Source organism: Rhinoraja longicauda, chromosome 9 (genome assembly GCF_053455715.1).
Source record: "Rhinoraja longicauda isolate Sanriku21f chromosome 9, sRhiLon1.1, whole genome shotgun sequence".
Lineage (NCBI taxonomy): Eukaryota > Metazoa > Chordata > Chondrichthyes > Rajiformes > Arhynchobatidae > Rhinoraja > Rhinoraja longicauda.
Window position 1 is genome coordinate 15,777,648 of NC_135961.1, and position 17,476 is coordinate 15,795,123.

The following is a 17,476-nucleotide window of genomic DNA, read 5'->3' on the forward strand; positions in this document are numbered from 1 at the left end:
TCAAGCATGATTTCCCTTTCGTAAATCCATGCTGACGCGGAACGATCCTGCTATCCAAATGTTCCGCAATTTCTTCTTTTATAATTGACGCCAGCATTTTCCCCACCACTGATGTCAGGCTAACTGGTCTATAATTTCCTGTTTTCTCTCTCCCTCCTTTCTTAAAAAGTGGGATAACATTAGCTACCCTCCAATACACAGGAACTGATCCTGAATCTATAGAACATTGGAAAATGATCACCAATGTGTCCACGATTTCTGGAGCCACTTCCTTAAGTACCCTTGGATGCAGACCATCAGGCCATGGGGATTTATCAGTCTTCAGTCCCATCAGTCTACCCAACACCATTTCCCGCCTAATGTGAATTTTCTTCAGTTCCTCCGTCACCCTAGGACCTCTGTCCACTAGTACATCTGGGAGATTGTTGGTGTATTCCTTAGTGAATACAGATCCAAAGTACCTGTTCAACTCATCTGCCATTTCCTTGTTCCCCATAATAAATTCACCTGCTTCTGTCTTCAAGGGACCCACATTTGTCTTAACTATTTTTTTACTCTTCACGTACCTAAAGAGGGTTTCCTGAGGTCAACAGTGGCTAATCTAATCTGACAAAAGCTGTCGTTCACAGTGATGCTGGTGTGAAGCCTTTATCAGAGCAGTTGCATTGGTTCTTCTCAAAACTTTAGTTACGTTTACTTGTATTGGCGTTAAATTTATGAATTTTGTTGTTAGTTTCAAAAGTTCAGCATCTGCATTTGACAAGGACCAAAATAAAAAAGTGCTGTGCAAGATAATGCCTCATAATGTTGAAGTCAATATTGTCCATGGATAGAGTATTGGTTAACAGATAGAAGGAGAGAGTACGGTCATATTCAAGATGGCAGACCGAAACTGGTGCAACGCCATGTGGCTTCAACCATTTACAGTCTACATTTATGATTTACATAAAGGGCCGAGGTATCATGGTCCATTTGGCCTGATCCTTCTCTTTCTTATGTCCTAACAGCTTTTCCTCAGCATTAGTTCTCAATCCACTATAAATCTATACCATTCATCATATAAGCCTTGTATCTGTGAATTTATCAGAGGGGCCTGCATTTCTGCTCCAGTAGTTGAGGTGTTCTTAGCTGATAGCCTGTGATTTTTAGAAGCTGTGAGGGCTTGTAAAAACCTTTGTATAAATCTGACTGAGGGAGTGAAATTGGTAAGTCGTGGAAGAATTCCGATCACTGCGAGTTCTCTCATGGTCAAGTATGCACAGAGCAGTGGGACACATGCTATTACTTCAAATGTTATTACTGCTACACCAAATGTAGGCTATTGGATAGAGGCCTCTCAAGGTGCAACATCTACCTTCAACTGAGCAGAGCTTTGTCTGTTTGCAGCTTCTGATTTCCCAATCTATTCCTGTTCTCTAGTTTGCATGTTATGTCTCAATCAAAACCACAGTCGGAGTATAGGAGGGAGTTTGATTGTTTGATTGAATGGTGCCAGAACAACACATTCAACATCAATAAGACCGAGGAGCTGATTGTTGACTTTAGAAAAGGAAGACCGATGATCCATATACCTGTCTTCATCAACGGGTCAGTGGTGGAGAGAGTCAACAGCTTCAAGACTCTGGGCCTACATATCTCTGAAGATCTGTCCTGGGCCTAATCATTGATTCAATCATAAAGAAATACCATCAACGCCTCTACTTCCTTAGAAGATAGAGGGGATTTGGTATGTTGCCGAATACTCTCTTGAACTTTTACAAGTGGACGGTAGAGAGCATATTGACTGGTTGCATCATGGCCTGGCTCAGCAAAGCAAACTCCCAGAAACATATGAGATTACGAAAAGTAGTGGACCCTGCATCGTAGGTACTGACATCTCCACCATCAAAGGGAAGTACAGCCTCAAAACAGCAGCCAGCATCTTCAAGACCCTCACCACCCTGGCCATGTTCTCATTTCATTCCTGCCATTGAGAGGAAGGTGCAGGAGTCTGAAAACAGTGACCACCAGGTTCAGGAACAGCTTCATCCCAACGATCATCAGGCTTTGTGGAGAAAGAGTTGGGGAAGTGTGCCAGAGTACCTTTGGAACAAAGAGTGTTCCACGTAAAACCAGTGAAAAGCCAGGTATTGCTGGGGCCCAAGCGAGTGTCCATGGAAACAGCTTTGACTTGAAGGAAACAGAAGTCAAAAGAAAAGTTAAGGCACTCACAATTTAGGAGAGTAGAATATACTTTGAACACGTCTGGATTGACATATGACATGTGTGGGCTTCTTTGTCCCATCAGCAAGGAGTATCAATTCTTTGACTAGCCTTCTAGATATTGGGATAGCTTTCAGCAATCATTGATAAACTTGGGCAGCCCGATTTGGCTGTTGTCCATTTTCCTTTTCTCCTTTTGTAATGCAGGCAACACAAGAATCTATCAAATATAATGTTTGCAATGCGTTTTTAAGTATCAATACTGAATCTCTAATTGGTTATGAAATTCAGAACTAATGTACTACTGTGTGGTCAGCACACCAGCGCAGCTATTAGAGAGCCACCTCACTGTACCAGAGATAAGTGTTCAATCCTGACCTTGAGTCCTGTCTGTGTGGAGTTTGCATGTTCTCCCTTGGGTTTCTTCTAGCTGCTCCAGTTTTCTCCCACATCCCAAAGATGTATATGTTGGTAGATTAATTTGCTACTGTAAATTTCTCCCAATGTGTAGGTGCGTGGTAGGATCGGGGGGAGTTTGATGAGAAGGCGGGGAGAATAAATACTGGGATTATTGTATGATTATACAAAGAGGTGGTTGATTGTTGGCTTGGACCCAGTGGGCCAAGGGACCTATTTCCATGTTGTATCGTTATATGATTCTATGACGATTAATTCTGCTCCAACTATTAACTAACCCAGCACAGTTATTCAGATACAACCTCTGTTTTATATAGCTCTACCTGTACAACCCAGGTTCCTAAAGTGCTTCTATGGGTAAAGAATAGAGTCATCTGTTTTTGCAATTCCTATATAATTTTGGCTAATTTATGTACTTTTATTCATATGAGATCTGGTTCTGTAGTCAGCATTTACTGCTAATCTTTAATTGGCCTTGAAAAACTGGAGGTGAACCAACTTCTTGAATTGGTGCAGTCTTTGTGATGAAGGTATTAATGATTGTGATGAATGAACAGGATTATATTTTCAAGTCAAGATGACAATTGACTTGAAAGTAAACAAAGATGATGGAATTCATAATGCCTTGTGTACTTGTGTTTCTAACTGGGTTTGGAAAACACTCTCAAAATGGCTTTGAGTTGTTGGAATTCATTCTGTCAGCTATGCACACAGTAACTCTATTGTGCCTGTGACAGAATGAATGCAAGTACAGGATGGTGGATAAGTGGGTACCAATAAAGCAGATTGTTTTTTCCTGGATGTTATACGGTGCCCTCCATAATGTTTGGGACAATGACCCATCTTTTATTTATTTATTTGCTTCTGTACTCCACAATTTGAGATTTGTAATTAAAAAAATCACATGTGGTTAAAGTGCACATTGTCAGATTTTATTAAAGGCCATTTTTATACATTTTGGTTTCACCATGTAGAAATTACAGCAGTGTTTATACATAGTTCCCCCCATTTCAGGGCACCATAATGTTTAGGACACAGGGCTTCACTAGGTGTTTGTAATTGCTCAGGTGTGTTTAATTGCTTCCTTAATGCAGGTATCAGAGAGCTCTCAGCACTCTCTTTCCTCCAGTCTTTCCATCACCTTTGGAAACTTTTATTGCTGTTTATCAACATGAGGACCAAAGTTGTGCCAATGACAGTCAAAGAAGCCATTATGAGACTGAGAAACAAGAATAAGACTGTTAGAGACATCAGCCAAACCTTAGGCCTACCAAAATCAACTGTTTGGAACATCATTAAGAAGAAAGAGAACACCAGTGAACTTACTAATCGCAAAGGGACTGGCAGGCCAAGGAAGACCTCCACAGCTGATGACAGAATTATTCTCTCTATAATAAAGAAAAATCCCCAAACACCTGTCCGACAGATCAGAACCACTCTTCAGGAGTCAGGCGTGGATTTGTCAATGACCACTGTCTGCAGAAAATTTCATGAACAGAAATACAGAGGCTACACTGCAAGATGCAAACCACTGGTTAGCTGGCCAGGTTACAGTTTGCCAAGAAGTACTTAAAAGAGCAACCACAGTTCTGGACAAAGGTCTTGTGAGATGAGACGAGGATTAGCTTATATCAGAGTGATGGCAAGAGCAAAGTATGGAGGAGAGAAGGAAACGCCCAAGATCCAAAGCATACCACCTCATTTGTGAAACACGGTGGTTGGGGTGTTATGGCCTGGGCCTGTATGGCTGCTGAAGATACTGCCTCACTTATCTTCATTGATGATACAACTGCTGATGGTAGTAGCATAATGAATTCTGAAGTGTATAGACACATCCTATCTGCTCAAGTTCAAACAAATGCCTCAAAGCTCATTGCCCGGTGGTTCATTCTACAGCAAGACAATGATCCCAAACATACTGCTAAAGCAACAAGGAGTTTTCCAAAGCTAAGAAATGGTCAATTCTTGAGTGGCCAAGTCAATCATCTGATCTGAACGCAATTGGGCATGCCTTTTATATGCTGAAGAGAAAACTGAAGGGGACTAGCCCCCAAAACAAGCATAAGCTAAAGATGGCTGCATATAGGCCTGGCAAAGCATCACCAGAGAAGACACCCAGCCACTGGTGATGTCCATGAATCGCAGACTTCAAGCAGTCATTGCATGTAAAAGATAAACAACAAAATACTAAACATGACTATTTTCATTTACATGATATTGCTGTGTTCCAAACATTATGGTGCCCTGAAATGAACTATGTATAAACACTGCTGTAATTTCTACATGGTGAAACCAAAGTGCATAAAAATGCCTTTATTAAAATCTGACAATGTGCACTTTAATTAACCACATATGATTTTTTTTCTATTACAAATCTCAAATTGTGGATTACAGAGCCAAATAAATAAATGTCCCAAACATTATGGAGGGCACAGTAAGCTCCTTGTGTATTGCTAGAGCTGCAATTCAACAGACTCTTGCATGAGTTGCAGATGGTGGGAAAGTGATACAAAGTCTGAGGTGAGTTGCCCATTATTAAATGTATGGCCTTTGATTTGCTCTTGTTGCCAAATGCAGTATTCATGTGGCTGGTTCAGTTAAATTTATGGTCAACAATGATCCTGATGGTTAGGGATTCAGCAAAAGTGATGAAGTTGAATGTCAAGGGGGAGCATCTGGTTTTGTGCTACTTACAGACTAGAATAATATGCGTGTCCCCTCCATCACCAAATCATTTTATGGTATGGTACGGTTTTTCAAAGTTATTGTTCAGAACTTGTGTCCTATTTTTTTATAATGCATGCGCATATGATACATATCACTTTGTATGGGCTCATTGTGACTTGTTTTAAAAGAAACACTATTTTTAGCAAATTGTTTTTAGTGAAAATATGTCATTGTATCGGAATAGAACAAGGCAAAATTAGTATTTTTTATTCTTAAGACAGTTTGATTTCCATTTGCTTTGCAGCTGATGGAAAAAGTTTGGTATCAATTGGTTTGGATGACAACCATACTATAATTGTATGGGACTGGAAAAAGGGGGAAAAACTGGCAACATCAAGGTTAGCACATTAATTTTCTTTGTCTCATTGGTAACAATAACATTTTGTAAATGATTTGGTTCAGTGACTTTTGTATTGAAAATCCTGTTAAAAATAACTTTCTTATCTTTAGGGGACATAAAGATAAGATATTTGTAGTGAAGTGCAATCCTCAGCATGTCGACAAGCTTGTTACTGTTGGGATCAAACATATAAAATTCTGGCAACATGCAGGTAGGTACTCTACATTCAATTACATTGCAGAATTTAATAAGATTAAAACTTATGCCGATATAATACAATTATTATTTCCATTAGAAATTTATATTGGTTTATAGTTAACTGCTGTTAACTATCAAAGTAGTTAAAGAAATAACAATAAATGATAATTTAATGTGCTTTATTAATGTGTAAAATCTTCATATGCTGTTAAGATGCTTGAGAATAATATTTTCACCAAATCAAAACTTTTTTGCAGGTCACACTTTTTTATGCTGTCAGAATTTGAAGGAAGAATTTAATCACTGGACTGTGCACGTGCAAATTAATACATTCGTACAATGTGTGGGGGACTTTTACTTGCATGTTCATAGAGGCTGGATGGGGTTGGAATGGATTTGAGCAGGGTAGTTTAGTTATGGCTATTTTGGGAATGTCCCTGGTTATAATACTCAACTGAGGGTTTTTTTTCCTTTGAGTACAAAGGTCAATTAAGTTTAACTGAGATTAGTTTTTCTAGAGCTTGGGAATGCATAGCACTGAATCCAGCAAGTACATGCTTTCCAGTGTGTTGTTGGAAAGATCTTTCATGCAAAGATTTGATTCCTCATGATTGTTCACCCTTCCCCTCGCTGCCAAGTTCCTTTCTATCCTTCATCTTCCTTGAAGGCTCTGAGAACCCCAGTAGTTGTAAGTAGCAGGCCAGTTTCTCAGTCTGGACAGATGCCAGAACCATTTATCCTTCTTCTGTGTATGTACATTGTGTGTGGGCAACAGCATGAAGGTGATCCTGCTGCTGTTGACAAACTTTTATTACCTTGTCTGCTTGGTATTTATACTTTAATCTGCTATTTTTCCAAATAACATACGTTTCATAGGAAATGTATATTGTCACATTAAATGGCACAGTAAAATCACCATTTGGCACACAAAATAACCTGAAAATGGGCTTTTAGAAATAATAGAAAATTCATAAGAATTGCCACATTCCAATCGAAAATACAAAAAAATTCACGACAATAATTCTTTAAGAAATGAATCTGGAAACCATAATCATTTGTTTTATGTAAGAATGAAGAAGTGAATTTCATTCATGACTTCTACTGATAGAAAAAATGGTTCTGTTAATTAAATATCTCAAAACATGTTGCACTGACATAATACAAATATGATCTGCATCTCAATTTCCCATCTTTATATCCAGCAATGTAAATAAATGTAAGGTTGACCCTACTGTATTTTTTGGTACATCAGGACATTAGGCCATTAACGGAATAAGTTTGGACGGGTGAAATGGTGGATGTTTTAAAGAATTTATATAACAAATTATTATTAAATTATTCAGTATTGAATAATAAACATAATTGGCAGTTTGGCAAAGTGGCAACACAACACCTCTAGGTCAGAAAGCTATGGTTTGAAGCTCCGCTACAGAACTTGTGTGCATACTGAAGGTGGAAATTTAGTATACAGTGGAGTATACAGACCAGTGCATTGTCTGAGTTTCTATTTTTGAATGGAATGTGAAATTACTGCAAGTCCATAATTGTTATAAATTATCCAATGACACTATTCAAAGAAAAGAGGAGGATGTTCACCAATATATTCGTGAATATTTTTTTTTTAACAAAATAATGATTTATTTATCTCAGCTGCATGTGGGCCCATGCTGTTTACAAATTGGCTCCTGCATGTACTTAACAGAATCTGTACTTCAATATTAATCCACAGGATGGAAGCTTTGATTAATTAAAGAGTGATTAATTCAAGCTTTTTGAAATAAAGTAAAAAATTCTACATAAATTGAATTGTTATATAGCTTGAGGTAATAATTGAAATCAAGAATACTAAATGAATATAATGGTTGCATTTGGAAGATTCAGCTTCAAGTACAGCATCAAGTTTACCAGAAATGCCTGAGTATTAACTCTAAATGCTCCAGCTTAATATACATAAATTATACTCCTGGTATTGAATTTAGATATGCAATTGAGGAAATCTTGGATATATTTTGTCCTTTGAAACCAAATGAAAGTTGCAGTATGTACTATGCTAGATGTATATGATTTCAAATGTTCAAAGGTCAGTTTGTTGTCACATGTACCAATTAAGGTACAGTGAAACTCGAATTACCATACAGCCATACTAAAAAAAAAGCAAGAAGCCACACAACTACATAAAAGTTAAGATAAACTCCACCACAGTGGGTTCCCCACATTTCTCACTGTGATGGAAGGCAATAAAGTCCAACTTCTTCCTCTTTATTCTCCCATGGTCGGGACAGTCGAACCATCCGCAGTCGGAGCGATCGAAGCCCCCGCATCGGGACGATCGAAGCCCCCGCATCGGAGCGATCGAAGCCCCCGCATCGGAGCGATCGAAGCCCCCGCATCGGGACGATCGAAGCCCCCGAATCGGGGCGATCGAAGCCCCCGCATCGGAGCGATCGAAGCCCCCGCATCGGGGCGATCGAAGCCCCCGCATCGGGCCGATCGAAGCTCCCGAGTAGGGGCAATTGAAGCTCCTGCAGCTTGGAGCTCCCGAAGTCGGTCTCTAACTAGGGACCACGAGCTGCACGATGTTGGCCGCAGGCTCCCGCGGCTGGAGCTCCCGAAGTCGGTCTCCAGCAGAGGCCGCCAACTCCTCGATGTTAGGCCGCAGTGCAGATGGAAGTGCGGACGAAAAAATCGCATCTCCATTTAGGTTAGAGATTTTAAAAAGTTTCCCCCAACCACCCCCCACATAAAACAAGCTAAAGAACACAAGAACATGCATTTAACACGTACTAAAAAAAACAACGAAGGAAAAGACAGACAGTCTTGGCGAGGCAGCTATTGCTGGCACCACCCGGTGGTCAACTAGATTTTGAACTAGATATGTTAACTGCCTTTCCTTAAGTTCACTTTAGTAATTATTCTGGCAATTCTAAGCTAGGAGGTATACACACCAATTAATATTTAATCATAATTTTATCTTAACAGTTTGTTTACACTGATACGGCTAGTCAGTTTAAACCACAATTTTACTGAATAGTATTACGGTATATATTCACTTCAATTTTTTGACAGAGTAGAATGGCACTAGTTTCTCATGGCAAAACATTTATTTGAAACAGCTTTTCTAAAGTTTATTATAATTTAACAAACAATGATCTCATATTTTAGGTGGTGGCCTTACTTCTAAACGTGGAATATTTGGTAACGTGGGGAAATTGGAGACAATGATGTGTGTGGCATATGGTCGAATGGAAGACATGATTTTCTCTGGAGCTGCAAGTGGAGATGTTTACATCTGGAAAAATAACCTTCTACTCAAGACCGTCAAAGCCCACGATGGGCCTATATTTGCTTTACATGCCTTGGATAAGGTACCCTGATTTATATGTTATGATCAATTCTGGTACTTTTTTGAGTCTGAAATATAATCTACAATGGGGAGACGCTTTCACTCTTAGTTTTAGCAAGAGTGGGGAAAAAAGCCCGTGTGGATCAGCTTTCACTGATATCACTGGAAAGGAATAATGGACATGGACGGGAAATTCAACTTTATCGGTTTTCACCAAAAACTAAAGTTAACTTGGTGACTAGGTGGAATTTTTAATTGAAAACCTGAATAAGCAATGTTGCATTCTTCAATTAAATACAGTTTTGATCAATATTTTTTGTCACTAAACTTATTTCAAAGCCATAAATTTATGTAAAATTTAGAGAATACTATGAACTAATTAATTTAAATATTCAGTAAACATTGCAACTTCTATAAACATTGTTGAAAAGGACCTCTGAATTTGGTACGGTGTGTAGGAAAAAAAATGGAGATGCTGGTTTAAATCGAAGGTAGAATGTGTCTGAATTTGGTACGATCATTACTTAGAGATTATCTAATGTATGATATTGCTTAAAACTAGTTCATTGCAATCTGTCAAGTAACAAATAATTGCTAATATAAACTAGTTGACCTGAGATTAATTGCCAAGCAACTTTAAGCAAATGAATCTAAATAGTATTATTTGGACAATCTTTATTTTAGAATATACAAACTTGAAGTGAAGAAAGACCTGATCCAAAATGCTTATTTGTCTATCCTATACAGATGATTAATTGAGTTGCTTTTGATTTTCATTTTCACATAAGGCATTCCAATGATGATTCTGTAGATATGACTGTAATTCAACTAATATAAAATTAGGAAATAAAATTGTATGGATACTGTCATAAACCAGTGTTACTTATCAGGCAATTATTTTCCTTCTGTCACCTTCCACTGAAGACTTCAGAATTCCTTTCCAATGTCATTAAACTAATCTCAAAAACAGGTTGTTGAAATGACTGAGAACAAATTAAAAGGGATATGATTGTGGAGGTGGAATGAATTTCCACTTGGTTATCTGTTTTACCTCCAACAAATGATGCTAAGGTATTGAATGTCGGATTGAGAGCTTGACAGTTTCATGTGAAGAATTTGCCAATTGCCACATTTCAAATTGAGACTGCTGCTTTACAGTTTGTGCTATTACAGGGTTAGCAAATACTAATTTATCATGCCACTTACCTCCTGTATGTCTCAGGTTGTACATGTTTATGAAGCAGCTTTTGACATCCATTTTGTTAATTAATCTCAGAAATCATGGCTTTGAATGTACAATTTCTATTGATATTTAATGGCCTTTGTTCAGTCGCCAGTTAGCTTATTTGGATTGTTAGTGTGTTTTGCCTTATCAGTGTGACTGTAAGGTGTGACTCTGTACATTTTATAAACATATTATGATTTGATTGGGGATTTTTTTGGGTTGAAAGTCTTCGTGCAAGTTTCTCACTAGTTTCATTTGGTTTGGCACTCACACTGCCACTGTGACTGAAGGTGTCTAAGAAACACTCGTTTTGATAAATGGAAGCATTTAATTTAATACCTACCACATCTGGCCCCAAAAGGACCATAAAATAATAACAGATTTTGAATTGAGTACTCATTCAAAACCAATAAATTAATTAAGGTTTAACGTTCAGAAACTGAATATCCATTTCACTATGTGCATTTGCTTGGATTAAATATTTTTAACTGTTCACATATTTGAAAATGTTTGCAATACATTGACATATTATTTGCTTTCTTTGCTTAACAAGTAAACATGAGAAACGATAAAGAATCCTTTTCTATAAGTAATGAATCACTTGAAATAATTCATACAAAGTGAAAATTTATTGTTATTGCTCTTATTCATGATAACTTTTTTTGATAGGGATTTGTAACGGGTGGCAAAGATGGTATTGTTGAACTCTGGGATGATATATTTGAAAGGTGTTTAAAGACATATGCTATCAAGAGAGCAGCCCTATCATCCAGCTCAAAAGGTATGACTTAACATCATCATAACTAAGTGCACTTTTCTAATATATACATATTGAAGTTTAATTATTTCTGTTATGGGGAGTGCAAATCTAAATCCTGACATTCTTGGGCTTTTAGGGAGAGACATGGATGCGTGTTAAGCTGGATGAGCAGAACATAGATTTGTCAGGTCTCTAAAGCACTAAGTAAACAGATATGCTGGTGGGAACACTGCTACCTCTTTTGTCAAACATTTTGTTTTGTTTTATCACAATATACTGTGACTAGTGAGATAAAGTCAACAATCAGATATGAGATTGTTTTTTTGCAGTCAACGGAAGGTAAACCTGGGGCACCTTCAAAATTTAAAACATTGTATTTTTTGTGCCATTACATTGGTACACTCTTTCCTCCCCAGGCTGTTCTTTAACAGTCGCAGATCTCTGTTACAGAATTATTGGCCATTGTCAGGGTTCTTATTCAGGATCATCTTAAGTATAATTGGTTATGTTTTTTCCATAGAAGTAAACCTATTTCTGAAATTGAGGCATGATCAAATCCAGTCAAGGTTAGTAGCAGGCGTCTCTCTGTATTTCCACTGGTGTGCAATCAATAGATGAAGGGAATGGAGGAAATAACATTAGTATTTGACAGCGGCTGAGGTAAACAGATCAGTCATAATCTTATTGAATAACGCAGCAGGCATGAGGAGCTGAATGGCCTATCATGGTTCTATTTTGAGTTCTTATCCATGCATCCTACAAAGTTGTCTCATTGTGTAGTAGTACCTCAGGAGGATAAATTACATTTAGGTGGGTAGAAAGTCTGTCATGTGCAAAAGGCCCAGCTGCAGCTACTGAGACAGAGCAAAACTGCAGTGCCTGCTAAAGTAAATTTGTGTTGGTCTTAAATCTCTTTGCCTGGTTCTATGTGATGATACGCTTGTAGATTACACACCTTGTAATCCAACAATCTGTCTAAGGGTCTATACTCGAAGTGATGTGAGTTATACCTTCCTCAGAGAGGCAATCTTAATGAGAGATGATGAGAAAGTAAAGTTTCTCCATGGTACAGGGAGCTACAAATTGCACCCATGTTCTCTTGAAGACTCCCGACAACATTACAGGGAAAAGATTCTCGTCAGATCATCTCATATCCAGTTAAGCTGCATAGTTTCCCTAAGTACCATGAGGCAACTGTGATTGTTTTATCCTCAGCTAATATGCTATGCCTTTAATTATTCCATCACCACACCAAACTAGTAGCTGGCTACTTGAAAACAAGAGTTATGATATGATAGAACTTTATTTATCCCAGGAGGGAAATTGATCTGCCAACAGTCATAAAACACAAAATACATGAAACATGAAATTAAAGTGACGAATGGAAAGGATTGAGGATGTGCAAAGACTTGCGGTGGGAGGTGGGGGGGGGGGGGGGGGGGAAAGGGGGAAAGAGAAGTCGGTCAGTCTACCCCACGACAGAAGGGGGAGGAGTTGTACTGTTTGATCGCCACAGAGAAGAAAGATCTCCTGTGGCATTCTGTACTGCATCTTGGTTGAAACAGTCTGTTGCTGAAGTTACTTCTTAGGTTGACCAGTGTGTCATGGAGGGAGTGAGCTGTATTGTCCAAGGCGCTCTGCAGTTTGAGGAGCATCTTCCCCTCCAAGACCACCTCCCATGAATCCAACTCCGCCCCCAGGATGGAGCCAGCCTTCTTGATGAGTTTGTTAATCCTATTCGCGTCCATGGCTTTTGCCCTCAGCGTTCCTGGACCAGTCCAGTTTACTGTCCAGGTACACTACAAGGTATTTGTACTCCCTGGTAAACCACATCCACACCACTGATGGAGATGGGGGACAGGGGTGTTCCTCTCCTCCTAAGGTTCACCACTAACTCCTTAGTCTTGTTGGTGTTGAGCTGCAGGTGATTCAGCCCACGCCACTCAACAGAGTTGTTGACGACAGCTCTATATTCAGCTTCTCTCCCCTCACTGGTGCAGAGTCATCTGAAAACTTTGCACCTTAGCAGTGCAGGCCACATGGTGTTAAAAGCACTGGAGAAGTATCACAATGCTTCCCGGCTTATCCAGGTGAGCATAGGAACAATGGAGCAGGTGGATGATGGCGTCCTCAAACCTATCTTTGTTTGGTAAGTGAACTGCAGGGGGTCCCTGATGGGTTTAAACAGGGGTCACAGGTGATTGAGCACCAGCCTCTCCAGGGACGTCATAATGTGTGAACTCAGCGCCACCGTATTTCCTCCTCAAGTTGCTTGGGGATTCTGATGTAACCCTGGCGAAGCCAGCAGGTCAATAGACAATAGACAATAGACAATAGGTGCAGGAGTAGGCCATTCAGCCCTTCGAGCCAGCACCGCCATTCAATGCGATCATGGCTGATCACTCTCAATCAGTACCCCGTTCCTGCCTTCTCCCCATACCCCCTCACTCCGCTATCCTTAAGAGCTCTATCCAGCTCTCTCTTGAAAGCATCCAATGAACTGGCCTCCACTGCCTTCTGAGGCAGAGAATTCCACACCTTCACCACTCTCTGACTGAAAAAGTTCTTCCTCATCTCCGTTCTAAATGGCCTACTCCTTATTCTTAAACTGTGGCCCCTTGTTCTGGACTCCCCCAACATTGGGAACATGTTTCCTGCCTCTAATGTGTCCAATCCCCTAATTATCTTATATGTTTCAATAAGATCCCCCCTCATCCTTCTAAATTCCAGTGTATACAAGCCCAATCGCTCCAGCCTTTCAACATACGACAGTCCCGCCATTCCGGGAATTAACCTAGTGAACCTACGCTGCACGCCCTCCATAGCAAGAATATCCTTCCTCAAATTTGGAGACCAAAACTGCACACAGTACTCCAGGTGCGGTCTCACCAGGGCCCGGTACAACTGTAGAAGGACCTCTTTGCTCCTATACTCAACTCCTCTTGTTACGAAGGCCAACATTCCATTGGCTTTCTTCACTGCCTGCTGTACCTGCATGCTTCCTTTCATTGACTGATGCACTAGGACACCCAGATCTCGTTGAACTCCCCCTCCTCCTAACTTGTCACCATTCAGATAATAATCTGCCTTTCTATTCTTTCTTCCAAAGTGAATAACCTCACACTTATCTACATTAAACTGCATCTGCCATGTATCCGCCCACTCACACAACCTGTCCAAGTCACCCTGCAGCCTTATTGCATCTTCCTCACAATTCACACTACCCCCCAGCTTAGTATCATCGGGGAGGTTGGAGCTCCAACAGTTGATCTCTGGTTTAGACAACAAAAAGACAAGCTCCTAGTTGTTGCAGTTTAGAGACGGAGACACTATGAAAAAGTATCTCCCCAACGCGGAAAGAGATAAGAATTACCCCCCACCACAACATGGTGCAATAAACGAAAGCCCCTGTCCCACTTAGGCGATTTTTTAGGCGACCGGGCTGCCGCCACACGGTCGCCGGGGTGTCGCCTGTATGGTCATGAGTAGTCTTCAAAGAATCATAGCGTTTTTCAGGTTGCCGCTGGATTTTGAAATGTTTAAACATTTTTGGCGACTGTTGGTTTGATGCCAATGATCGTAGCTTGACGTCTCCTGATGCAGGTGCTGTCGTGGGTTGTCGCCAGGTGACGTAGGTTGTCACCAGTGCTGACTTCGGTGAATTCCATTGACAACTACCTACGTCATCCGGCGACAGGTACCGGCGTCAAAAAGGGAGGCCAATATGACGTGAATTATCTTCAGTTGTCTTCAGTTGTCGCCGACAGGGTCGTAGCTTGTCATAGCTTGTCGCAGGTGGACGTAGATTGACTTTGGTTGTTGTAGGTTGTCGCCTATGTGGTCGTAGGTTGTCGTAGGTGTAGTCGTAGGTGGACGTCCCACTCGCGACGATTGGGTCGCTGGTTGTCGGTAGCTTGTCGTAGCTTGATGTTGACTAGGTGGTAGGTTGTTGTAGCTTGTCGTAGACATTGTCATGGGGGGTCCAGTCGCTGTTTTTTCGGCGACCTTCTACGACTATGACAGTTGCCTAAAAAATCGCTTAAGTGGGACAGGCCCTAAAGCCACCCTGGAAACTCAGCAAAGTGGGTGTAAAATATGGGTCACACCTCCAACACATTAATCATAACTGAACTGTAAAGACAGTTGGTCACTGAACATTAATTAACTGTCACAAAGTGGCATTTCCCCTTGCTAGATACATTTGAAGGTGTTATGTTCAGAAAGGGTCTCCAGATTTTTAAAGTAGGAAAATAACTGCAGATGCTGGTACAACGCCTTAACCAACCTGATCTCCTGGTGGCTGAGCACTTCAACTACCCCTCCCACTCCCAGTCTGACCTTTCTGGCATGGGTCTCCTCCAGTGTCACAGTGAGGCCCACCGCAAATTGGAGGAATAGCACCTCATATTTCGCTTGGTCAGCTTACAGCCAGCGGTATGAACATTGACTTCTCTAACTTTAGTTAGTTCCTATGTCCTTCTCTTCCCCTCCACCTTCCCAGTTCTCCCACTGTCTTCCTGTCTCCACCTATATCCTTTCTTTGTCCCGCCCCTCCTGACATCAGTCTGAAGAAGGGTTTTGAAGAAGGGCGGCACGGTAGCGCAGCGGTAGAGTTGCTGCTTTACAGCGAATGCAGCGCCGGAGACTCAGGTTCGATCCTGACTACGGGTGCTGCACTGTAAGGAGTTTATACATTCTCCCCGTGACCTGCGTGGGTTTTCTCCGAGATCTTCGGTTTCCTCCCACACTCCAAAGACGTACAGGTTTGTAGGTTAATTGGCTGGGTAAAATGTAAAAATTGTCCCTAGTGGGTGTAGGATAGTGTTAATGTACGGGGATCGCTGGGCGGCACGGACTTGGTGGGCCGAAAAGGCCTGTTTCCGGCTGTATATATATGATATGATATGATATGACCCATTCCTTCTCTCCAGAGATGTTGCCTGACCCGCTGAGTTACTCCAGCATTTTGTGATACCTCCACATTTTTTAATATGTGTAAAAGATGTTGGCATAATTGACCAGGCTAGCATTTTCTGTCCATAATTTCCGTTAAAAACCTGCTGAAGGAATCCCACAGATTGAGCCGCATCTGTTGGGGGTAATTGAGTTGTCAACGTTTAGGGTCATAGGCCTGCATCGGTCTCTCGTGTCTCCATAAAATCAAGGAAATATGTTAAAATGTTATAAGTAAAGACCAAATCTGAATGTGTAAAGAGCCTGTTCCACTTAAGCGATTTTTTAGGCGACTGCCGGCGACTGTCATAGTCGTAGCACGTCGTCGAAAAACCGGCAACTGGACCCCCCCTACGACAATGTCTACGACAACCTACCACCTAGACGACGTCAAGCTACGGCAAGCTACCGACAACCGGCGACCCAATCGTCGCGACATAAGGCGTCCACCTATGACCGTATCTACGACAACATACAACCACACAGGCGACAACCTACGACAACTGAAGTCAACCTACGTCTACCCGCGACAAGCTACGACCTTGTCAGCGACAACTGAAGACAGTTCATGTCATTTTGGCCTCCGGTTTTGACGCCGGTACCTGTCGCCGGTTGACGTAGGTAGTCGCCAATGGAATTAACCAAAGTCAGCACCGGCGACAACCTATGTCACCTGGCAACAACCTACGACAGCACCTACGTCAGGAGACGTCAAGCTTTGATCAATGGCATCAAACCAACAGTCGCCGAAAATTTTTAAACATCTCAAAATCCAGCAGCGACCAGAAAAATGCTACGACTCTTTGGAGACTACTCACGACCATACAGACCGTGTGGCGACAGCCGAGTCGCCTGTTGTCGCCTAAAAAATCACCTAAGTGGGCAGGCCCTAATAGTTGTTATAGAGTTGTCATATGGTGCGAAATGGCATGGATGGCAATAAGACATGATATGGGGAAACAACATGAGCGGTTGTCAAATGGGGAGTCTGCAAGACTGCTGTTGGTCAATGATATTTAGAATAACAAGATGTACCTTTATTGAAATCTTTGTAACTCTAATTCTGAGAGCTGTGAATATCCAGTTTGGTTATATTGCACGTTTTATTGCAATATTTATGATTGTAGATGTAAAGCAGATGAAGATTAGTCCTCTGATCTTGACCATTTTGTGATCTTATTCAATATCATAAAATAAATAGTGACTCGAACTAGAACAATAGGAATAGAAACAATTGAGATAATACTGGGAAAAAAACCTTGCGGAAAGGGGTAGAATGGAATGAGATAGAGGATCTGGGCAAATGAGTAC

At 40.8% G+C, this 17,476-nt stretch overlaps 1 protein-coding gene across 2 annotated transcripts in view; it reads left to right on the forward strand.

Moving 5' to 3' along the window:
* Positions 1 to 17,476, forward strand: part of LOC144596495 (echinoderm microtubule-associated protein-like 6) — a 207,639-nt gene that overhangs the window by 97,504 nt on the left and 92,659 nt on the right. For both annotated transcript variants that reach the window (XM_078404836.1, XM_078404837.1), the window contains exons 16-19: positions 5,591 to 5,684; positions 5,797 to 5,897; positions 9,047 to 9,249; positions 11,122 to 11,233. In XM_078404836.1, the coding sequence (XP_078260962.1) occupies positions 5,591 to 5,684; positions 5,797 to 5,897; positions 9,047 to 9,249; positions 11,122 to 11,233 (510 nt within the window). The remainder of the gene's footprint in view (positions 1 to 5,590; positions 5,685 to 5,796; positions 5,898 to 9,046; positions 9,250 to 11,121; positions 11,234 to 17,476) is intronic.